This window comes from Amblyomma mixtum, chromosome 4 (assembly GCF_055824585.1).
Source record: "Amblyomma mixtum isolate Tamu chromosome 4, ASM5582458v1, whole genome shotgun sequence".
In the NCBI taxonomy this organism is placed as follows: domain Eukaryota; kingdom Metazoa; phylum Arthropoda; class Arachnida; order Ixodida; family Ixodidae; genus Amblyomma; species Amblyomma mixtum.
In genome coordinates, this window is record NC_143015.1 from 119773394 (window position 1) to 119791999 (window position 18606).

Consider the following 18606-nt stretch of genomic DNA (forward strand, 5'->3'; position numbering starts at 1 on the left):
AAAAATAAGATTTACAAATCGTTTTTCATTTCTCTCGCTCCAAACACATCTGTATGTGTGTTCTATTAGCCCCTAACATGAAAAGCATAGAATTTCAACCTGTTCAACAAAGAAGGATGTAACAAAACAGCTTTCTCTTAATTTGTGGTTTCCGTTTTTACGCCGCCACCGCCGAGGAAAAATGGCCATGCCATGAATATCCAGCGCCGACGGCACCGCTGACTAAAAACGACCACCACGCCGCCGCCGGTCGAAACCAGCACGGCGCACACCTCTATGTGTGGCGAATGAGGCGGCGATGCAACTGGGACCCGATAACGCTGTCGTATTCCACTCTTGAAAGGCGGAGCTTAAGCGTCCTGCAATATTTTTTGTTGCCTTTTTTTTTTTCCTTTTGAATGATGCGCAAGACGTTTTTTAATATGAATCATCAAGTGGATCTCGCTTACAGCCCTTTAAAAATGCGTTCATTTTTTGTACACATTAAAACTTGGCCACAGTGGCAGAGATTCGATGCTGCGACCTTGGGTACCTTGGGCTAAAGTGAGCTCTAGCTCACTTTACATGGGCTTAGGGATTGAGCACCACGGCCATTGCGGCGGTTTGCAACATTGAAAGCACACAATGCGCAGCTCATAAGGAAACAATTTACTTTATTTGTTCTCAATTAACAGGTTTCGTTTTTTTTTTCTCTTGCGCACATACATGAAAAAAAGAATCGCCATGCAGAAAATAAGAAAATGCACCACATGCACACACTCGCACACAAAACTTGTTCTTATACAATCATCACTCTGAAGCTCGCTTTGTTTTTATTTCTTTTAACTAAAAGAGAGCAAAAAAAAATGCCTACAAAGGGATGTCACATAGAAGTATGGCTATGACTGAGGGACAGTGCTGAGCAAACAAGTGCACAAAAGCACATAGAGCAAACACGGCACTGCACAGAATGACAAAAAAAAAATGACAGCACTTGACTGCACACCCTTCGAGCAAACTGCCATTTTAGTCCCAATGACAGGTGCCCATTCCAGTAGGCATAGCAAAGTGCCATCCACTGACCTTCGCCACAGGCGAAATTGGCGACCCCTAATAATGCACATCATCTACAGTGGTCTCACTGAAATGGCAGCAACAGTGGCCAAGGCAAGATTTGTTCCTCGGGCTTATTCCCTGACGATGATTCGTAAGTAATCTGATAAATCAGTACAACACAACAGTCGATGAGGACACACAGTGAACCAAAAGGTAGCAGTATCTCATCCATTGTACATATCTAAAAAAAATCAGATATTGTTGAGAAAATGTAGGCAGCAGCTTTTGACGATTCCTTGATACGCCGAAAGGAATAAATGGGCTACAGTGGCACCAGGACTAATGCTGCAACTTGATTTTCAAAGCAGAAAACCTTTACCGTGGTGCCACCAGCAGAGAAGAACACACACGAGCAAAGCATGTCTTTCAAAATATAATCATAAAGAGCCGTGCTCTACATCTCACCTATTTGTTCCGCAACATGTATATGTGTGACCACAAGTGTGTTTACCACAGACAAAAAAAAAATTATACACAAAAAATAGAACAATGGAAGACTCACTAAAGAGACCAGGCAGGGCAGCAGTTGCAAGTGGTGCTCAAAGACTGTGGGGGGGAGGGGGGGGGGGGGTGCACCACAGAAGGAAAGAAAAAAAGGATTGAAAAGAGAAACGCCATGGAAGAGCAGCAGGCAGCCAGAAGAAGGGCGTCTTTCCCCTCAACCTCCATGTTAGGGTCCACAACTTATGTGCCATCTCGGCAATAGCCATATGTCTGCAGGTGAATACAAGCATGAGAGATACTGCATGGGCACTACCCTCGGTAACAGCAACTGGAAAGCTACCCCGTGAAGGACAATGCACGCCAAAGTTCTAAGGGCTGAAAGGTGCACTCGCAAAATGAGACTAACAAACCAGAACGCACTTTTTTGCAATAGAGACGCCGCATATTCACTTGACTACTTTTACTTGCCAAGTGCACGATGGATGGCTTTGTACTTATAGCAAAGGGTATACGACTTCGGGGGGGCACTTTTGGAGAGTGCTTTGTCTCCTTCCAAGCAGCGCAGAGTTGTCGAAATTATCTTGCATGTTCCCCTTCCATTCTTGCAAGAAGTGACTAAGGCAAAGGTTTTCAACAGCACGGAATTTGCAGGCATTCAATGAATGGGAAACGCAGCAGGGAGATGCACCAGGGATTCCATTGGAGATAGCTTGCCGACAGCAAACTGCAAGTATGCTGCACAGATATCTAAGACTTCCAAAATACCCTACACCAATGCTTAAAGCAACAGTGACTTCATCTCAAGTTGGTCTGCCTGCTACCTAGCCAAAAGCCACATTGCGACATCATGCATGGTGAAGTTTACGGACTTGTATTTACCAATGCACAGCATGTACAGCTTGTGTCACTTCTGTGTAGAGCAACGCACTTCCCTGCATAAAGATCGATGGCTCATGGCAGCTGTTAACATTTAGAAGCAGCGCAAGTACCTTGCCCATCAGCGCTGGCTGCCTTTTTATTGCACTTTACACAAGGGTGATGCATACTGCACCATTGATAACCGGAGTTAATTATTCTCCATTATTCCCACCAAAGCACTCATGACATCGCTCTGTCTCTAGCAGTTTACCAAGGATATGCCCCAAAAGCAGCTAAAAAAAAACACTGCAGTGCAAATCACTGAAGAGGGCCATGTGCAAGTACCAAGATTCTAGACGTGTGACCACCACCATTTACGCTCACAGCTGATATGTCACCACAAAAGCCTTGGACAACTGTAGTAGATGATGGGTTTGTCCCGCACGTATACCACACAGCTCTAGGAGCTCTTCATAATCAGGACGAAAACTCCTCGTGGGGGTGATGTGCGTCTCTCGTCGGCCTTTAGTGGTCATGCTCCGCAAAACACGCTCTTTGTTGTTTGAACCTCTGCGGGTAAACGACGTGTGTGGGGCATCGGTTCTTCTCCTCTCAGCGTTTCACCTCACATCACTGCTTGTCTCTGCAATTGCCCTTCCTGCCACTTGGCAGTGTCTCGACCATTGCCCGCCTCCACATATCCAACTTAGTCGAGCCCCTACCAAAAGCAATGGTCGCGGAGGGCCTGCTCCTGGACTGTGCGCTTCTCCTGCAACTACGCTCGTTGCCCCGGACGCGTATTCGCCAACTGCATCCTGTACAGCCACAAGGCTTGAAACCACGGTGACTGAAGATTGTCAACGGCTGACCTAAAAGGGATAATGAATCCCTAAATAATGCTTAAAAGTCTATACCAACCTATTGTTACTAACCATGTAATATTTAGTTTAAATTCAAAACTGATATTCCAGCGCTCTGAATAATCTGTGTAAAATTGTGCAGGAAATGTTTTGAAAATCTTAAACGGCGTTATATGCCACTAAGCATCACGATTTGCGACCTAAAAGGCAAAAAAATTAAATGAAATTTAAAAAAAAACAATAAAATTGCAGTACAGAGAGCGGAGTCGAACGGCCGACCTTCCATACGCAACAAGTGCCTCTAATCCACTTCGCCATAGCAGCGATGTCAAGCCGTCGTTCTGAATGAATATTTATAACCAGCCTTAATGGTGGCTGCTACCTGCCAGTGGGCGGCGCTGTCATCGCTGGCTGTACCGGCTGCATTTGGCGAACACGCGCCCCGGACCGTTCCGCCATGGCGGGCTGTTGGAGAGTGGCCAGCTGCGTTTCCTGAACAGTGGAGCTTTGTGACTGCAGAGACCAATGAACTCCCTTTCTCACGCTCTTCCTACATGGTTGGCCGTGGTGTTTGCTGCATCTATCACACTGGATTTCTCTACCCACCTCCCCCACCTTTGCCACTCCTCTGCACGCTGGCTTGGCCCTGTGCTTCCAACATCCCTCCCATGGGTAGCACAAAACTGAGCCTCCCCCTACCATTCCAAGCCACAAATGCAGGGGGGGGGGGAATGACAAGGCTGAGAGAGAAAGGGGGAAAGGCGGCTGACTAGACGACGATTTTTGCTGTGGATGCTGCCTCGTGTCCCAGGACAGCAGAGAAGACTAAAGAAAACACAAAGCAGGCGAGGGTGAGGAACGAGAGAAACAAAGGACACACCCGTTCTTTCTCCCTGCAATGCACACATCTGCTCAAGCCACAAAAAAAATGGGGAGGAAAAAAAACAAAGAGGAGGAAATGGCACCACTTGCCTGCCTGACACTCACATCAATAACAATGAGATGCAGGGGGGGGGGGGGGGGGATGATAAGAAACAGAGGCATATTTATTTACACACATACATACACCTTGCACACCATCCTCATTAAAGGTCTACTTGACGGAAAGTTTACTTACGCTAATTTTGCGCTCGATATATCGTTCACGTTATGAAAAATATCTATTTTTAATATTAGGGCTGCGAAGCACTTAGTAGTTTAGTTAGATGCGCTCGAAAAGCTCTGCAGCAGATGAAGCAGTCCCCTAACGGTGTGTTGGACAACTAACATTCAAGACCGGAAATGATGCACTACTGAGACACCGGCATCGCTGGCTCGCCGGTTTCAGGCATTCTCAAGTGAGTGGAGCGCCCCTTGTAGGCCCTTTCTTCTGGCGCGTTCCTGGATGTTTTCGCCGCGAGGCTCGGTGGTATCCAAGAAAAATTAACTGCTGGCGTCATGTCGACGCAGTGCGTGGCCAACGTTGTACGTGGCTGCAGAAAGGAATGCAGAAAGCATCATTCTACTCTTTCGGCTGCTGCTCTTTACACCTGATCGCAAAAGCTGGTGTCAACTGTCTGTTGTGCAGGCTTTAACGTGAATTCCACTCTCTTTTTTGAAAAAGATAACAATGGTGGGTGTCTGATGCTTCTCCCTCACGCTAGCCCCCTTTGTGGGCAGTTCAGAAGCTAAAGTGCACGGCTTTGCTCATCGAAACACACGCACGCGTTCATAGCGGCTGCAGCTCTGTGCGATGCACAATAATGACGTCTTGCACCGAGTGTATCTGCTGCCGCGAAGACTGTACCCTCAAGACTGTACTGTACCTGCGAGGTGGGGGTGGTATATCAGGTCCCTTGCTCATGCGGTTCCATGTACATTGGCCAAACTAGCAGGTGTGTCAGCAAACGTCTAACGGAGCATGAGAACACAAGAAAAAATGATCCCCTTTCCCATACAGGCGTCCACTGCAGCAAATGCCAATGCAAGCGCAGAAAGGAGAGCAAAGGGTGACACCCTTGCCCAGTCTAATTTTCGATGCAAGGAGAGCAAATGCGTTCCTGATCACAAGAACACGCACATCCTGTTTCGACAGTGATAAACTAACACGGGAGGTAATGGAGGCCCTCTATATTCGCCACAAGGGTACGATGTGTATCAGCAGCCCTCCCATTGCATTATCCATGAGGGAACTGAGTTATCTGACCTCCCACGTGCCTTCCAGATAACTTTTGTTGTCTTTATAAGTCTTTCGATGTCTGTCTTTTATTCTTCAATAAAAAAAAGAAAACAGTTGATAGTCACGCTTGTTGTACCTCCTTCCATCGCGATGTCCGAACTTTGCACAAGCTGTACTCAAATACTGCCAGGCAAACATCCCGTCGCGATCATCTTCATGAAACGCGTTCACAACTTTTTCTGCGGCGTTTCATCCGATTTAATACCCCTGTCACATAGGCACTTCGGATCGCGATTGGTCTCGAACGCGGTTGAAGTTTGAAGCGAGATTGAAGTGGACAGCTGCTACACGTATCCACTCGATTCCGATTAACTAGTTACGATTGCTACATACGAGATGGCGCTGCGCCTACTGTCATCATCGCTATCGATTTCTAATAAATTAAAAATAACAATTGTTAATAAAAATTTTATTCTGAAAATTTCATACTATGAGCAGAAAAAGCAGCTTAATTATTTTCTGCTGCAACCAGCGGGGGAGTCGATAGCGAACAGCAGCAAAACAATGCTCGGTGCACGCGTAAACGGTAGCACCATCTAGTGACAAAGTGCCAAAGCACATCAACTCTGTGATGAAGTTTTCTTCCGTAATTACTGGTAGCTAGGGTCTGTGCACTGCAAGCCTTTTTTTCGTTCCAAGAAGAAAAACTGCAAATAGTAGAAAATGTAACAACTGACTAAAAAGCAAGACAACTGCTTCGCCAGGTGTCGCTCTTGCGAGGTAAACACACTGCATTTAGTTAGGCCTAAGAGCTTGAAAATCGCCAAATTAACTGAAAAACAGGGGCTAGTTATCGCTTAAACCTCTACGCGTGGGTGAGAGTGTGCGAAATAAAAGCGAACCGCAACCATTTGAACGAGCTATCGCGTCGAAGAATCCAGCGGTGACATGTATTTATTCCGAAGCGGGCGAGCAAGGCGCCGCCATCTTGTCAACGCATCCCGCAACCCTCGATCGTGCTCCATGCAGTTGAGCAGGATCGTGGTCGATCGCGATTGAATTCGCCGTGTAGCAACACCGGATCTGCATCGATTTCGATCGACTCGATCACGATCGAAAGTGCCCGTGTGACAGCAGCACAAGATGCGTGTTATGTGATTTAATATATCTTTTTTTCCTTATATAACCAGTATTTATTGAGCAAAGTGTCGCACGCGCCACCGGTACCAGTGCTTTGCACTGGTACCGGTGGCGCAGATGCTTCGAAACTGCCCGACTCCCATCTCAAACATGCGTCACTTCCGGCGGGCGGTAATGGCGCCCGTTTTTCCAGTTTTGGTATTGAAAACTCTGATTTTTGCGTGCCATTTGCACCTTACCTGTTTGAAACTCAAACATAATGTTTTGTGGGTAACACAATCCAGGGGCGTACTATTAAAAAACAACAGTTTTACGGTTTGCCAAAAGCTCGGTCAAGTAGGCCTTTAAAGGGATGGCAGAGGCAAGGCAAAAAACAAGATCGATTTTGAAGACACCTTTGCACTTTGGAGCAACAAATGGCCTGATAACAGCATGTAAAGGGCAGAAAAAAGAAAACGCGTCGTGCCTAGCTTCATCCGAGGAGCCAAGTGGAAGCGAGAATGTGCCCAAGGTTACGAAGAACCCAGTACTGCAGCACAGTCACTCAACACAACTGCACCGCCTCGTACAATAATTTTAACACTATGTACACCGTTCTAAGCAACGGAGAGCGCAAAAACGAGGTGAAAAAAAAGTAACAAGAAAGACGCCACTCATGGGTTTCAGGGCACGGACTGCGCAGACCAGCCCGAGTCTGTCAGCGCAGAATGCTCAGTTGCCACGATGGCAGACTCCGGATGTTTTGCACTTTGCTTCTCGGGGCCACTATGTGCAGTGGAACACGAACAAAAAGAATTCAGGGATACGCTACGGTAGGCTCAACATATTGTTCTCAAGAGACGCCGCTGGCGAAATAGAGACGAAATGGGCACTGCAGTTCAAAGCAAAGCTTGTGAACCAAGAAATCTTGGAGCAGGCTCACCATTCTCGTGATGGCGAAGAGGCGGTTCTGTTTTTGCACTTTTCTAATGCCGCACGTAATGGTTATACTGCGATGCTTTTGCACGACTAGTCGGACGCCATCACCAGGTGGCAGCATAACTGTAGCATTTTCTGGGCTCGACGATCAGTAACACACGAGGCACCTAGTGGGCGACCGACAAGCCTGTGCATTATGTGAAAAGTAAAATGAGAAATTCTACTTCAAGAGCAAATAAGGAAGCAGTCACGGCTAACCTGCCAAGCAGCGAGATGGAAATCGCGCCAACAGTACAACACTGCACACAAAGCAGCTGAATTTGAATTAACAGCAGGTAAATGATAAGAAGAGCACAAACCCAACACTGACTGCGAGTACAAATTCCGCAGCGTTCAAGTCATCACATGTACGCACAGCAGCACGTGACGCATAGCACTAGCCTAGCATAGCAGCCCTTCTTCTCATTTCAGAGATGTCCTCAGTGAATCAAGTGTGGAAGGCCTTCGGTATATTCAGCTCGAGACAATGGCCTTGGATACAGAAAAATGGACACAAAGCATTCTGCATCAAGCTCAGCACAGGGACTAAAAAAGGTCGGCAGCAAGCTGTGCTTTCTGGCGCAGTCCAAGCTGGAACAGTCGCAGCTCCTCGTGGAGAGTTGCTCCACCGACTGCTGCATCTATTTACATAATGGACGCATCAGTTATGCGTTGTTTGCAGAAAATATTACCCCATGTTACGATTCGCCCCCAAAATATCTGCAGTTTTAAGATCCCCTTTCCTTTGTGTGTTCATTACACGAGCGGCAATAACCTGGAGCTCTTCCCTCCATCTTAAGAGGCAAAGTACGGCTGCCAAACGGCACACTGCAACAGCAGCTGACTCCTTCCTATGCAAAGCGGCAATGGTAGTAGTAGTAGTGGTGGTAGCAGCAGCAGTAGTGGTGGTGATCAGCTGTGGTAAACACACACTGCGCCAAGGCAGTACGAGCCGCACGACAAACCAAAGGACGGTGAGCAGTGAACGCCACGATCCTGCGGGGTATGCACACACGCACGCGCGCACACACGAGAAGGGCCATTTTTTTTGCGCTGCAACTAGTCGGACGAGCCAGATGCACTGCAGTTTGCGCAGCCGGCTTCCAGTGTGCTGCACCTCGCAACACGCTGGTGCCTGCAGCAAGCATCATTGGCACGTTTCATTGCACGGGGGGGGGGCTTCATCTCTGGCAATGAATTATACAAAAGTCCAACTGACAGCACCAGCGCTGCTGCGTTTCTTTTTTTCCTTTCTCCAAGCAGCGAGGCACCACTGCACTCTGTGCATTACCCACTCGTACAGCTCAACTCTCTGAGGTTCTTGACTTTCGACCACAGCCTGTTCTCCTGACAAAATTATTTTTTTGTTTTTTTTTCAGCAAGAAAGTTTTTGGTCTTGTTGCAAGAAGCAGTGCTTCTCCTGTGCACACTGCAGCCATTGGTGCACTGACTGCTAAACTGCAGCGAGCTACCAGTGGCAAAGAAACACCATTTTCTCCCTCCTCAGCTGAGAAAGACACCACTGGTCCCAGCAAAAAAGTTTGGGACGCCAGAGTCGGTGACGAATTTTTTCACTCCACCGCAGCTAAAAACTAGGGCACCCTGCTTGGTTGGCCCAGTCGCTGCGGTGGGACTGAGGGAAAAAAACAAAACAAAAGGAGACCCTGACAGGACACGGTAGCAGCACACTACGTGTGGTAGGGCACCACGTAGGTGGCAGGGAAGTAGCCGCGGCGCGAGCCGATCTCGCCTTCCCACCAGTTGGCGTCCGAGCGGTCGTGCACGTTGATGATGTCGCCGCGGCGGAACTCCAGCTCGCCCGACTCCTGTGGCTGGAAGTCGTACATGGCCTGCACCAAGCACTGCATGGGAACAGGACGTGCAGTCAGAACGATCAGCTGCACCAGTAATGAACGCCATGCAAACAACACCCCCGTCAAAGAGGGCTCTACAAGACCCATGGCTCAGGACGGGTGGCGAAGCAACATTTGTTCACAGCAACACACGAGCGCGTGGCTTACGACAGAGTTTGTGCCACTCACTGTTATGCCATCGGTAAGGCTGTATCTAACTTCCTGCGTTGCAAAAATTCTAAATTCGACGGATGCAGAACAAAGGATCCGTGAAATTCCATGGGAAGCACAAGATGCATGAAAGAAGCGTGCAATTTTATTCTTTAAAGGTGCACTGAAGAGGATTCTGAACTTGTCTTTATGCCGCGGGAACTCGATCTACACGTTCCTAGCATTCTTAGAAACTGCAACTTATTGCCCTGTGTGGCCGATTTCCCTAATTAAATCTAATTAACGTCCGGCTCCCGCCTTTATTTTTTGAATTCTCCCCATACGGTAGGCGGAGTCGACCAACGCGTGGAGTGCCTTTCAGCCAGCTCCGTGGAGGCTTTGCTTTCGCTTTATTTTCTTTTTTAGGTTTCCGAGAATAAATAGTTTCATTCGCAGATAATATAGCCGCAAAATAAGCCCGCAGAAATAAAAATCGGCGCGGACTATTTCCTACTACGGACTACTACGTATTACTCCGCCGATGGCAGAGCGGCAAGCTGCCACGGGACTGGGTGAAAGGCACTTCATGCGTTGGTCGACTCCGCCCATTGTACGAGGCAGAATTAAAAAAGAAAAGGCGGGAGCCGGACGCTAATTCGATTTAATTAGGAAAATCGGCCACACAGGGCAATAAATCGCGGTTTCTAAGAAAGCTCGGAATGTGTAGATCGAGTTCCCGCGGCAAAAAGACAAGTTCAGATTCCTCTTCAGTGCACCTTTAAACACACACCTTGAATGATGCAGAGGTCCCGCGTTTAAAATTGGAGGTGACTGTTGTAACTAGGTACAATGTTTTCCTGCTATCTTCATGCAAAGAAGGGCACTTTCTTCACACTAGATCTCTGTAACGACTGAATGACCCTTGTGAGTCAACAAAGTTGACTGCAACAGAGCAATGGAAGAGAGTGCTAGGGTCACTGCTCTTCCATTCCAGCCAAGAAAGACAAGATGTCGAAATCTTCACCTTGATCGTCCCGCTTAGAAGAAACTGAGCGATGTCTCTGTCACTACATTTCAGTCCTCTACCAGTTCCCGAGTGTAATGGGCACGCTTACAAACAGCCAACATTTTTAAACAAGCGAGTAATTACCCATTGGCATCCAACCAAGCGCAGCCAAGCGGCTACAAAGGAAACCTATACAGTGTCCACAGAAACTTCTTAGTTAAAAAAATTCGTCCAGGTCAGGGGTTCGAACCCGGGACTACCACTTCACTGCAGCAGTTGCACTACCAACTGAGCTAACTGGGACTGGTGGTTTGTGGTTTATGCGGTTTAACATCCCAAAGCGACTCAGGCTATGAGAGACGCCGTAGTGGAGGGCTCCGGAAATTTCGACCACCTGGGGTTCTTTAACGTGCACTGACATCGCACAGTACACGGGCCTCTAGAATTTCTCCTCCAAAGAAATTCAACCGCCGTGGCCGGGATCGAACCCGCGTCTTCCGGATCAGCAGCCGAGCACTATAACTGCTGAGCCACCGCGGCGGCTGGAGTAATTATCCATTGGCATCCAACCAAGCGCAGCTAAGCGGCTACAAAGGAAACCTATACAGTGTCCACAGAAACTTCGTAGCTAAAGAAAAAAATTCGTCCAGTTCGGGGGTTCGAACCCGGGACTATCGCTTCACTGCAGCAGTTGCTCTACCAACTGAGCTAACTGGGACCGGAAGCTTGTGGTAGGGCAAGAGCCAATTGATCAATCTAAGCATTTAAACATCTAATGTTTTTGCTGGTAAAAACCTGATCTGCGGGGGTCCTGCTTTGGCCATATTTGCCCTGAACAATTTGATATTGTTATAACAGTAATATTATTCCCTTTAAAATTTTCGTAAGGTCTGAACCTCACCTTCGTGTTATATTCATGAAAATAAGGTAATTCAGTCATTCTCCCACTGTTCTGTTGTGCCTACTGATGCCCGCAAAAATACTGCATCAGAAAATGAGAATTTAGCTGTAAACACAAAAATCCGCAAAAAATGCTTAAATCAGCGATATTTTGCCGAATCAGAGAATCCTGGGAAACTAGGGGCCTTAGCTACAGCAGAACCCTGCTGTAGTAAAAACGCTGATATAGTAAAGTGAAATTGCAGACCTGTTTTCCTTTCCATACGCTGTACATTTTAATTTTGTAGTTTATAGTAAATATTCTTTAAAAAAAATGCGGCTGCAGTAAAGAGTGTCTGACCGCGGCAACGTACTTCCCGAAGACGAGCGAAGTCTAGGATTGCGAGGCCTACGCTCGGAGGCAAATGGACACTGAAGACGTCCAGTCCATTAAAACTGCGCTCTTTCAGATGGTTTAACCGCTAAACTGAGAGCTGCGTGGAGAAAACTTTTCGAGGGCCTTGAAGCCATGAGTAGCAGTGCACACAAGAAAAAAAAAAGAAAATAGTGAAGCTGGCTATGAACATAAAAAAAAAGACGGCGCAGTCTACTGAGAAAGGAGAGACAGTAAAAGTGCAGTAGGGAAGGCACGAAAAGGACCAGTGTTCGCAGCAAGGCAGCACCAAGCATGGCAAAGCATGCATGGTTTTACCTGGTTCCATCTTCTGTCCCCGTTTTTAGGATGTGTGGAGCCGCCAATTTTGCGGAGGTGCTCCATTTTTTTTGCCCACGTGCTGTGTGTTAAACCGCACAGACGCGGCGGCGCGTAGTTTGAACTATCCGCAGCGGAACTGACTTGCTCTCGAATTAACTCTTTCCTTACCACGGGGAAATTGGCTGTTTTTTGTATGGTTTAGTTGGGAATTTTTTGTGCAACAGCTACTAAATGTACAGTGCCATGCGGTACATAAAAGTGAAGGTAAATGAACGTGCTCTCAAGCAGTATTTATTTTTAAGAAATACAAAAAGATTTATTTCCATAAAAAAATATTCATGAACAAAAAAACAAAAAATACAAAAAGTTTCTGGGTAAGGAGTAATATTGACACGAGGATTGGACGTAGAAGAGGAAAAAGATCGCAGCCGCAAGAAGTAGACGACGCTGAAGTGGAGGTCCGTTTTCTCTGGTGCCCTCGTTCAGCCGCTGCAGTTACTTTTCTGTGTAGCAACTGTTACACATCTGGTGGAGGTGCTGGGTACGCTTCCCGACCTGCGTACGCCTACGAGATAAAGACGGAACTCACACCGGTCCATCAGCGCCCAAGCCGCCGCCTCCGCGGTGAATCGCCTGAGTTCGGGCCTCTTGCCAACCCGACGAGGATGACGCAGCCTCGACCGGCGGTCCCACCGGAAATGGCCACAGACAGTAGGTCCCCGGCGCCCATCCTCTACCACACGCCGCGAACACCGGCATCTTTTCACGGTGACGTGTACGAAGATGCGGAAGACTGGCTAGACACCTTCGAGCGGGTCGCCCGCTACAACGGCTGGAGCGACGACCGTAAGCTGCATAACGTGTATTTTGCGCTCGAGGACTCCGCTAGGACATGGTACGAGAACCACGAGAGCAACCTGTCCACCTGGGAGGCATTTCGCCAAAATCTCCTAGCTACATTCCCCAACGCAGACCGCCGGGAGAAAGCTAAAGCTGCGCTTCGCTCCCGTAACCAGCGGACTAACGAAAGCGTCCGCATGTATGTGGAGGACATGACGCGCCTCTTCAAGCGTGCTGACCCATCCATGGCGGAGGAGACGAAGCTTCGCCACCTCATGCGCGGGGTCAAGCAGGAGCTTTTCGCCGGTCTTGTGCGCAGTCCACCGCGTACTGTTGCCGAATTCCTCACGGAAGCGACTACCATGGAGACGACGCTCCTGCAACGAGCCCGGCAGTACAATCGGGATGTAAGCACGCTTGGGCCCGCTGTTTCTTCGATGCCGCTAGGGAGTGATGCGGCCGTTTTACGGGACCTAATCAGGTCGATCGTCAGGGAGGAATTACAAGCCCTCCAGCTGCCTCCCAGCGCGCCGTCTGTTACATCGCTGTCTGAAGTCGTCCGGGACGAGGTGCGCCTAGCAGCACAGCAGCAACAACTGCCTGAGATCCCAAGACAGACTGAGGTCAGACCTACCTATGCGTCTGTCCTCTGCCGGGCCCCAACGTCAGGCTACGACGTGAACACCGCGACTCACGCAGCGCAGCCGTCTGGTCTTTCCTGTGTGCCTGATCGACCAGCTTGCCAGCGGCCACGGAAGTGTGATGTGTGGCGTGCACCGGACCGGCGGCCCCTTTGCTACCACTGTGGTGAGGCGGGACATCTTTACAGGGCCTGCCCGTACCGCCGAGTGGGTCTGCGTGGTTTTGCGCCCGACGACCCTTGCCCCCGGAATGGCGAACGACCATTCGAAATTGAAGCTCATCTGTCGGCCCGTCAGAGGCCTGGGACATACGGTCGCTACGATCCTAGGTCGTCATCTCCGCTGCGTTACCGTTCCCCAAGCCCTCGCCGAGACGCCGGCTACCCTGAGCGGCGTTCTCCCAGTCCACATCGGGAAAACTAATTCCAGCGGTCTCCGGAGGCAAGGCTGCTGCTGTCGGGAAAACTGAAGATCCTCCGCCGCCGATATACCGATACGCTGATTCCTCACCGGGGCAGGGTAGCGACAGCATCCGACGCGCTACTTCTGATTTGTGTGTGACGATTGACGGAACTGACACCATCGCTTTACTTGATACTGGTGCTGACTATTCAGTGATGAGCCACACCCTCGCCCAGGAATTGAGCAAAGTTTTGACACCATGGTTGGGCCCTAGCATTCGCACAGCTGGAGGTCACCTCATTAGCCCGGCCGGAAGGTGCACAGCCCGAGTCTGCATCCGCGGTTTCGTCTACGTGGGTGAATTCGTCGTCTTGAGCGAGTGTTCGAGAGATTTGATTCTGGGCCTCGACTTTCTACAGGCAAACGGTGCTGTGATCGATCTACACGAGGCGCGAGTCAGATTTTCGACGAAGCAAGCCGTGGCGCAGAGTGACACAGAAGGCCCAGGAGGCAACGCTCTGCGTATAGTCGAAGACGACGTAATGCTGCCACCACGGTCCAGTGTACTGGTGTTAGTGAGGAACGACTCGTTTCACGACTACGAAGGTATTGCGGACAGTCACCCTTCGCTGTTGCTCGAGAAGGGTGTGGCTATCGCGCGCGGTCTTGTCGAACTGAATGACGGCTGTGCGACAGTTTTTCTGACGAATTTCACGAATGAAATTCAGCACCTCGCCAAGGGAACGGCCGTCGCCTTCCTCGACGACGTGGATAGGTTGCCGAATCTGTGCCCCGTACAGGTGAATCTTCACGACGATGCCGCACCAAGTAACGCCCTTCAGAAGGTTAAAATCAACCCGGAGTTGTCACCTCATCAGAAGAACCTTCTGTCGTCGCTGCTACTTGATTTTACAGATTGCTTCGCGGCGAGCTCCAAGGTCGGACGTACGCCGGTAGCCAAGCATCGCATTGTCACCGATTCGACCACGCCACCAGTTTGTCAGCGTCCATACCGCGTTTCGCCTAAAGAGCGCGAAGCTATTAGAACGCAAGTCGATGAAATGCTTGCAGACGATGTTATACAGCCGTCAACAAGTCCGTGGGCGTCGCCGGTGGTCCTGGTGAAAAAGAAAGACAACACGTTGCAATTCTGTGTTGATTACAGGAAACTGAATAATGTTACCAAAAAGGACGTATACCCACTCCCGAGGATCGATGATGCCCTCGACCGACTCCGGGACGCCAGGTTCTTCTCTTCCTTAGATCTGAAAAGCGGATATTGGCAGATCGAGGTGGACGAGCGAGACCGCGAGAAAACGGCTTTCGTGACACCCGACGGTCAGTACGAATTTAAGGTGCTCCCATTTGGACTTTGCTCCGCTCCGGCCACATTTCAACGCATGATGGACACTGTTTTAGCTGGTTTGAAGTGGCAGTCGTGCCTTGTGTACCTGGACGACGTGGTCATCTTTTCGTCTAGCTTCGAACAACACTTGCAGCGATTGCGCATTGTCCTTCAAGCCCTCCAGTCTGCACAACTAACTATCAAGCCAGAGAAATGCCATTTCGCCTTCGAGGAGCTCCGTTTCTTAGGACATGTTGTCAGCGCACAAGGTGTTCTTCCAGACCCCGACAAGACTTCCGCCGTCTCCCGTTTCCCACGCCCAACCGACAAGAAGGCCCTCCGACGTTTTTTGGGCCTCTGCTCGTATTACCGCCGCTTTGTTAAAGATTTTTCTCGCCTAGCTGAGCCATTGACTGCCTTGACTCGAGATGACACACCCTTCGTATGGGGAAGTGCCCAAGACGCAGCCTTCGAGGAACTCCGCTGCCGCCTTCAAAGTCCACCAATACTAGCTCATTTCGACGAGAATGCAGAGACTGATGTCCACACTGACGCCAGCAATGTCGGCCTCGGAGCGATCCTCGTACAGTGGCAGGACGGCGCAGAGCGAGTAATCGCTTATGCGAGCCGCACACTTTCTCGATCGGAACGGAACTATTCGACGACAGAAAAGGAGTGCCTTGCCGTCATCTGGGCTCTGAGTAAGTTTCGACCTTACATCTACGGCCGACCGTTTCGTGTTGTCAGCGATCATCACTCACTATGCTGGCTAGCCAGCATTCAAGACCCTTCCGGCCGGTTGGCTAGATGGAGCCTCCGTTTACAGGAGTACGACGTTACGGTCGTCTATAAATCGGGTCGGCAGCACCAAGACGCGGACTGTTTATCACGAGCGCCCGTGGAACCGGCTACGCAAGACATCACCGAAGATTGCCCTACTCTTTGTGCCATTAGCATCTCCCGTATGGCGCAGCTTCAACGAGCAGATTCTGAGTTGGCGCCACTCGTTAAGTATCTGGAGGGTTTGAATGCTCATGTCCCTCGTGTGTTTCGCCGTGGACTACAGTCCTTCATTCTGCGGCGTGGAGTCCTCTACAAGCGCAACTTTGACAGCAACAAGGAGACGTTTCTGCTTGTCATGCCATCCCAGTTACGCTCCGAAATCTTAAGCGCTTGTCATGATGAACCATCCGCGGGCCATTTGGGGGTCAGTCGCACACTGGCAAAGATTCGGCTTAAGTATTACTGGCCCAATTTACTACAATCCGTGCGTAGATACGTAACAACATGCCGGGATTGCCAACGGCGCAAATCTCCTCCTCTAAAGCCAGCAGGCTTTCTGCAGCCCATAGCACCACCAAAGACCCCTTTTCAGCAAATTGGCATAGACCTCCTCGGCCCTTTTCCGAAGTCGTCCAGAGGAAAACGGTGGATTGCGGTCGCGACAGATTATTTGACCCGATACGCTGAGACCGCGTCACTTGCAAACGGTACTGCTGCTGAAGTCGCCGACTTCTTCGTCCACAACATCGTCCTGCGTCATGGTGCTCCTGCAGCTATCATTACTGACCGTGGAGCTGCATTTACGGCCCGCTTCACTCAGGCTGTACTCAAGCTCACGCACACCAGCCATAGACGTACAACGGCCTACCACCCGCAGACAAACGGCTTGGTGGAACGCCTCAACAGGACCTTGACCGACATGCTTTCCATGTATATTGATATCGAGCACAAGACATGGGACGAAATTCTTCCATACGCCACATTCGCGTATAATACCGCGCAGCAAGAGACGACGCAGTTCACTCCGTTCGAATTAGTCTTCGGTCGACAGGTTACCACCCCCCTGGATGCTATGCTACCCGTGGACCCGCCTGACAGTGAGAGTGAACTTGATGTCGACGTCGCCACCTATGTTCAGCGTGCGGAAGAAGCGCGGCAACTGGCCAGACACCGCATTCATCGTCAGCAGCAGATCGATGCTGACCGCTACAACCTTGGACGCCGCCACGTTACCTACAACCCAGGCGACTATGTGTGGGTTTGGACGCCCGTTCGTCGCCGCGGGCTGTCCGAAAAGTTACTGCGCCGCTACTTCGGCCCTTACCTTGTTGTCCGCCGCCTGAGCGACGTAACGTACGAAGTTTCACCAGCCTCGCCAGCTCGTTCATCGCACAACGGCAAGCGCAGCGACATTGTGCATGTGGTGCGAATGAAGCCGTACTACGAGCGACCCCCCGAGTGACTTTCCGGCTGCATGTGGTCATATCCCCTGATGTCAGACTCGTGGTGCAACTCTTGAACACTTTTTCTTCAGTCTGACGGTACCACCGCATCGGGGCGATGCTCCTGAAGAGGGGGCAGTGACACGAGGATTGGACGTAGAAGAGGAAAAAGATCGCAGCCGCAAGAAGTAGACAACGCTGAAGTGGAGGTCCGTTTTCTCTGGTGCCCTCGTTCAGCCGCTGCAGTTACTTTTCTGTGTAGCAACTGTTACAATATCTCTGGCAAAAAATTTTTTACCGAAATTCCAAAATATACAAATTGTGGGTATATCAATAGGCAACATTTCTGTATAAAATGATATCCATACACTCAGTACTTTTTGAGTTAGGAAAAATTACAAGACGCATAGTGAAATATTCAAGTTCTTGATTGGTCCTACTTAAATTTTTTTTTTCAAGGTAAAGATTAACTTATAGCACAATACTATATACCAAAACGCGCGTGTTAAATGCACAGTACAAAAGCACATTACGAAAGAAATACAGTAATAACAAAATGGGTAATAAAAATTAGCAATCACAAATAATTAATGAAATTAGAGCTCCCGGCTGATCGGCTGCGTCTTCCTCATCTGAGCTGAACTCCGACGACGCGACATCGATGTCAGAGTCATCTGTGCTCGATGAGTCTAAAAGATCACTTGCCGGGTCGTCCGGATCGAGCAAAACTGCGATCTTTCGAGCGCGCGCGGTTTCGGATGTCGACGCCATCACTCCGCTCAAGTGCGCGTCAACCTTCGCACCCGCGCGCCCTTTAAAAATCGCCGCCACGCGGTAAAAATGTGAACCGTGCAGAAACGGAAACTCTACTTTGTCTACAATCACCGAGATGGCGCCACAAGTCCAGGGCGCAGTGGTATTTTCAAAATTCGCGCTCAAAAACTTCGCTCGTCGGCGATCGACACCTAGTGCCGTGGTAAGGAAAGAGTTAACAGGCTTTTTTATACACAGATCTCTACAGAGCTTGGCCGGACCAAG

At 49.5% G+C, this 18606-nt stretch overlaps 1 protein-coding gene across 3 annotated transcripts in view; it reads right to left on the reverse strand.

The window, feature by feature from the left end:
- Window positions 1-636: 636 nt before the first annotated feature.
- Window positions 637-18606, reverse strand: part of drk (growth factor receptor-bound protein 2 drk) — a 45393-nt gene continuing 27423 nt past the window's right edge. For all 3 annotated transcript variants that reach the window (XM_089587906.1, XM_089587905.1, XM_089587907.1), the window contains one exon: window positions 637-9374. In XM_089587906.1, coding sequence (XP_089444032.1) covers window positions 9201-9374 — 174 coding nt within the window. In that variant the 3' untranslated portion in view covers window positions 637-9200. The remainder of the gene's footprint in view (window positions 9375-18606) is intronic.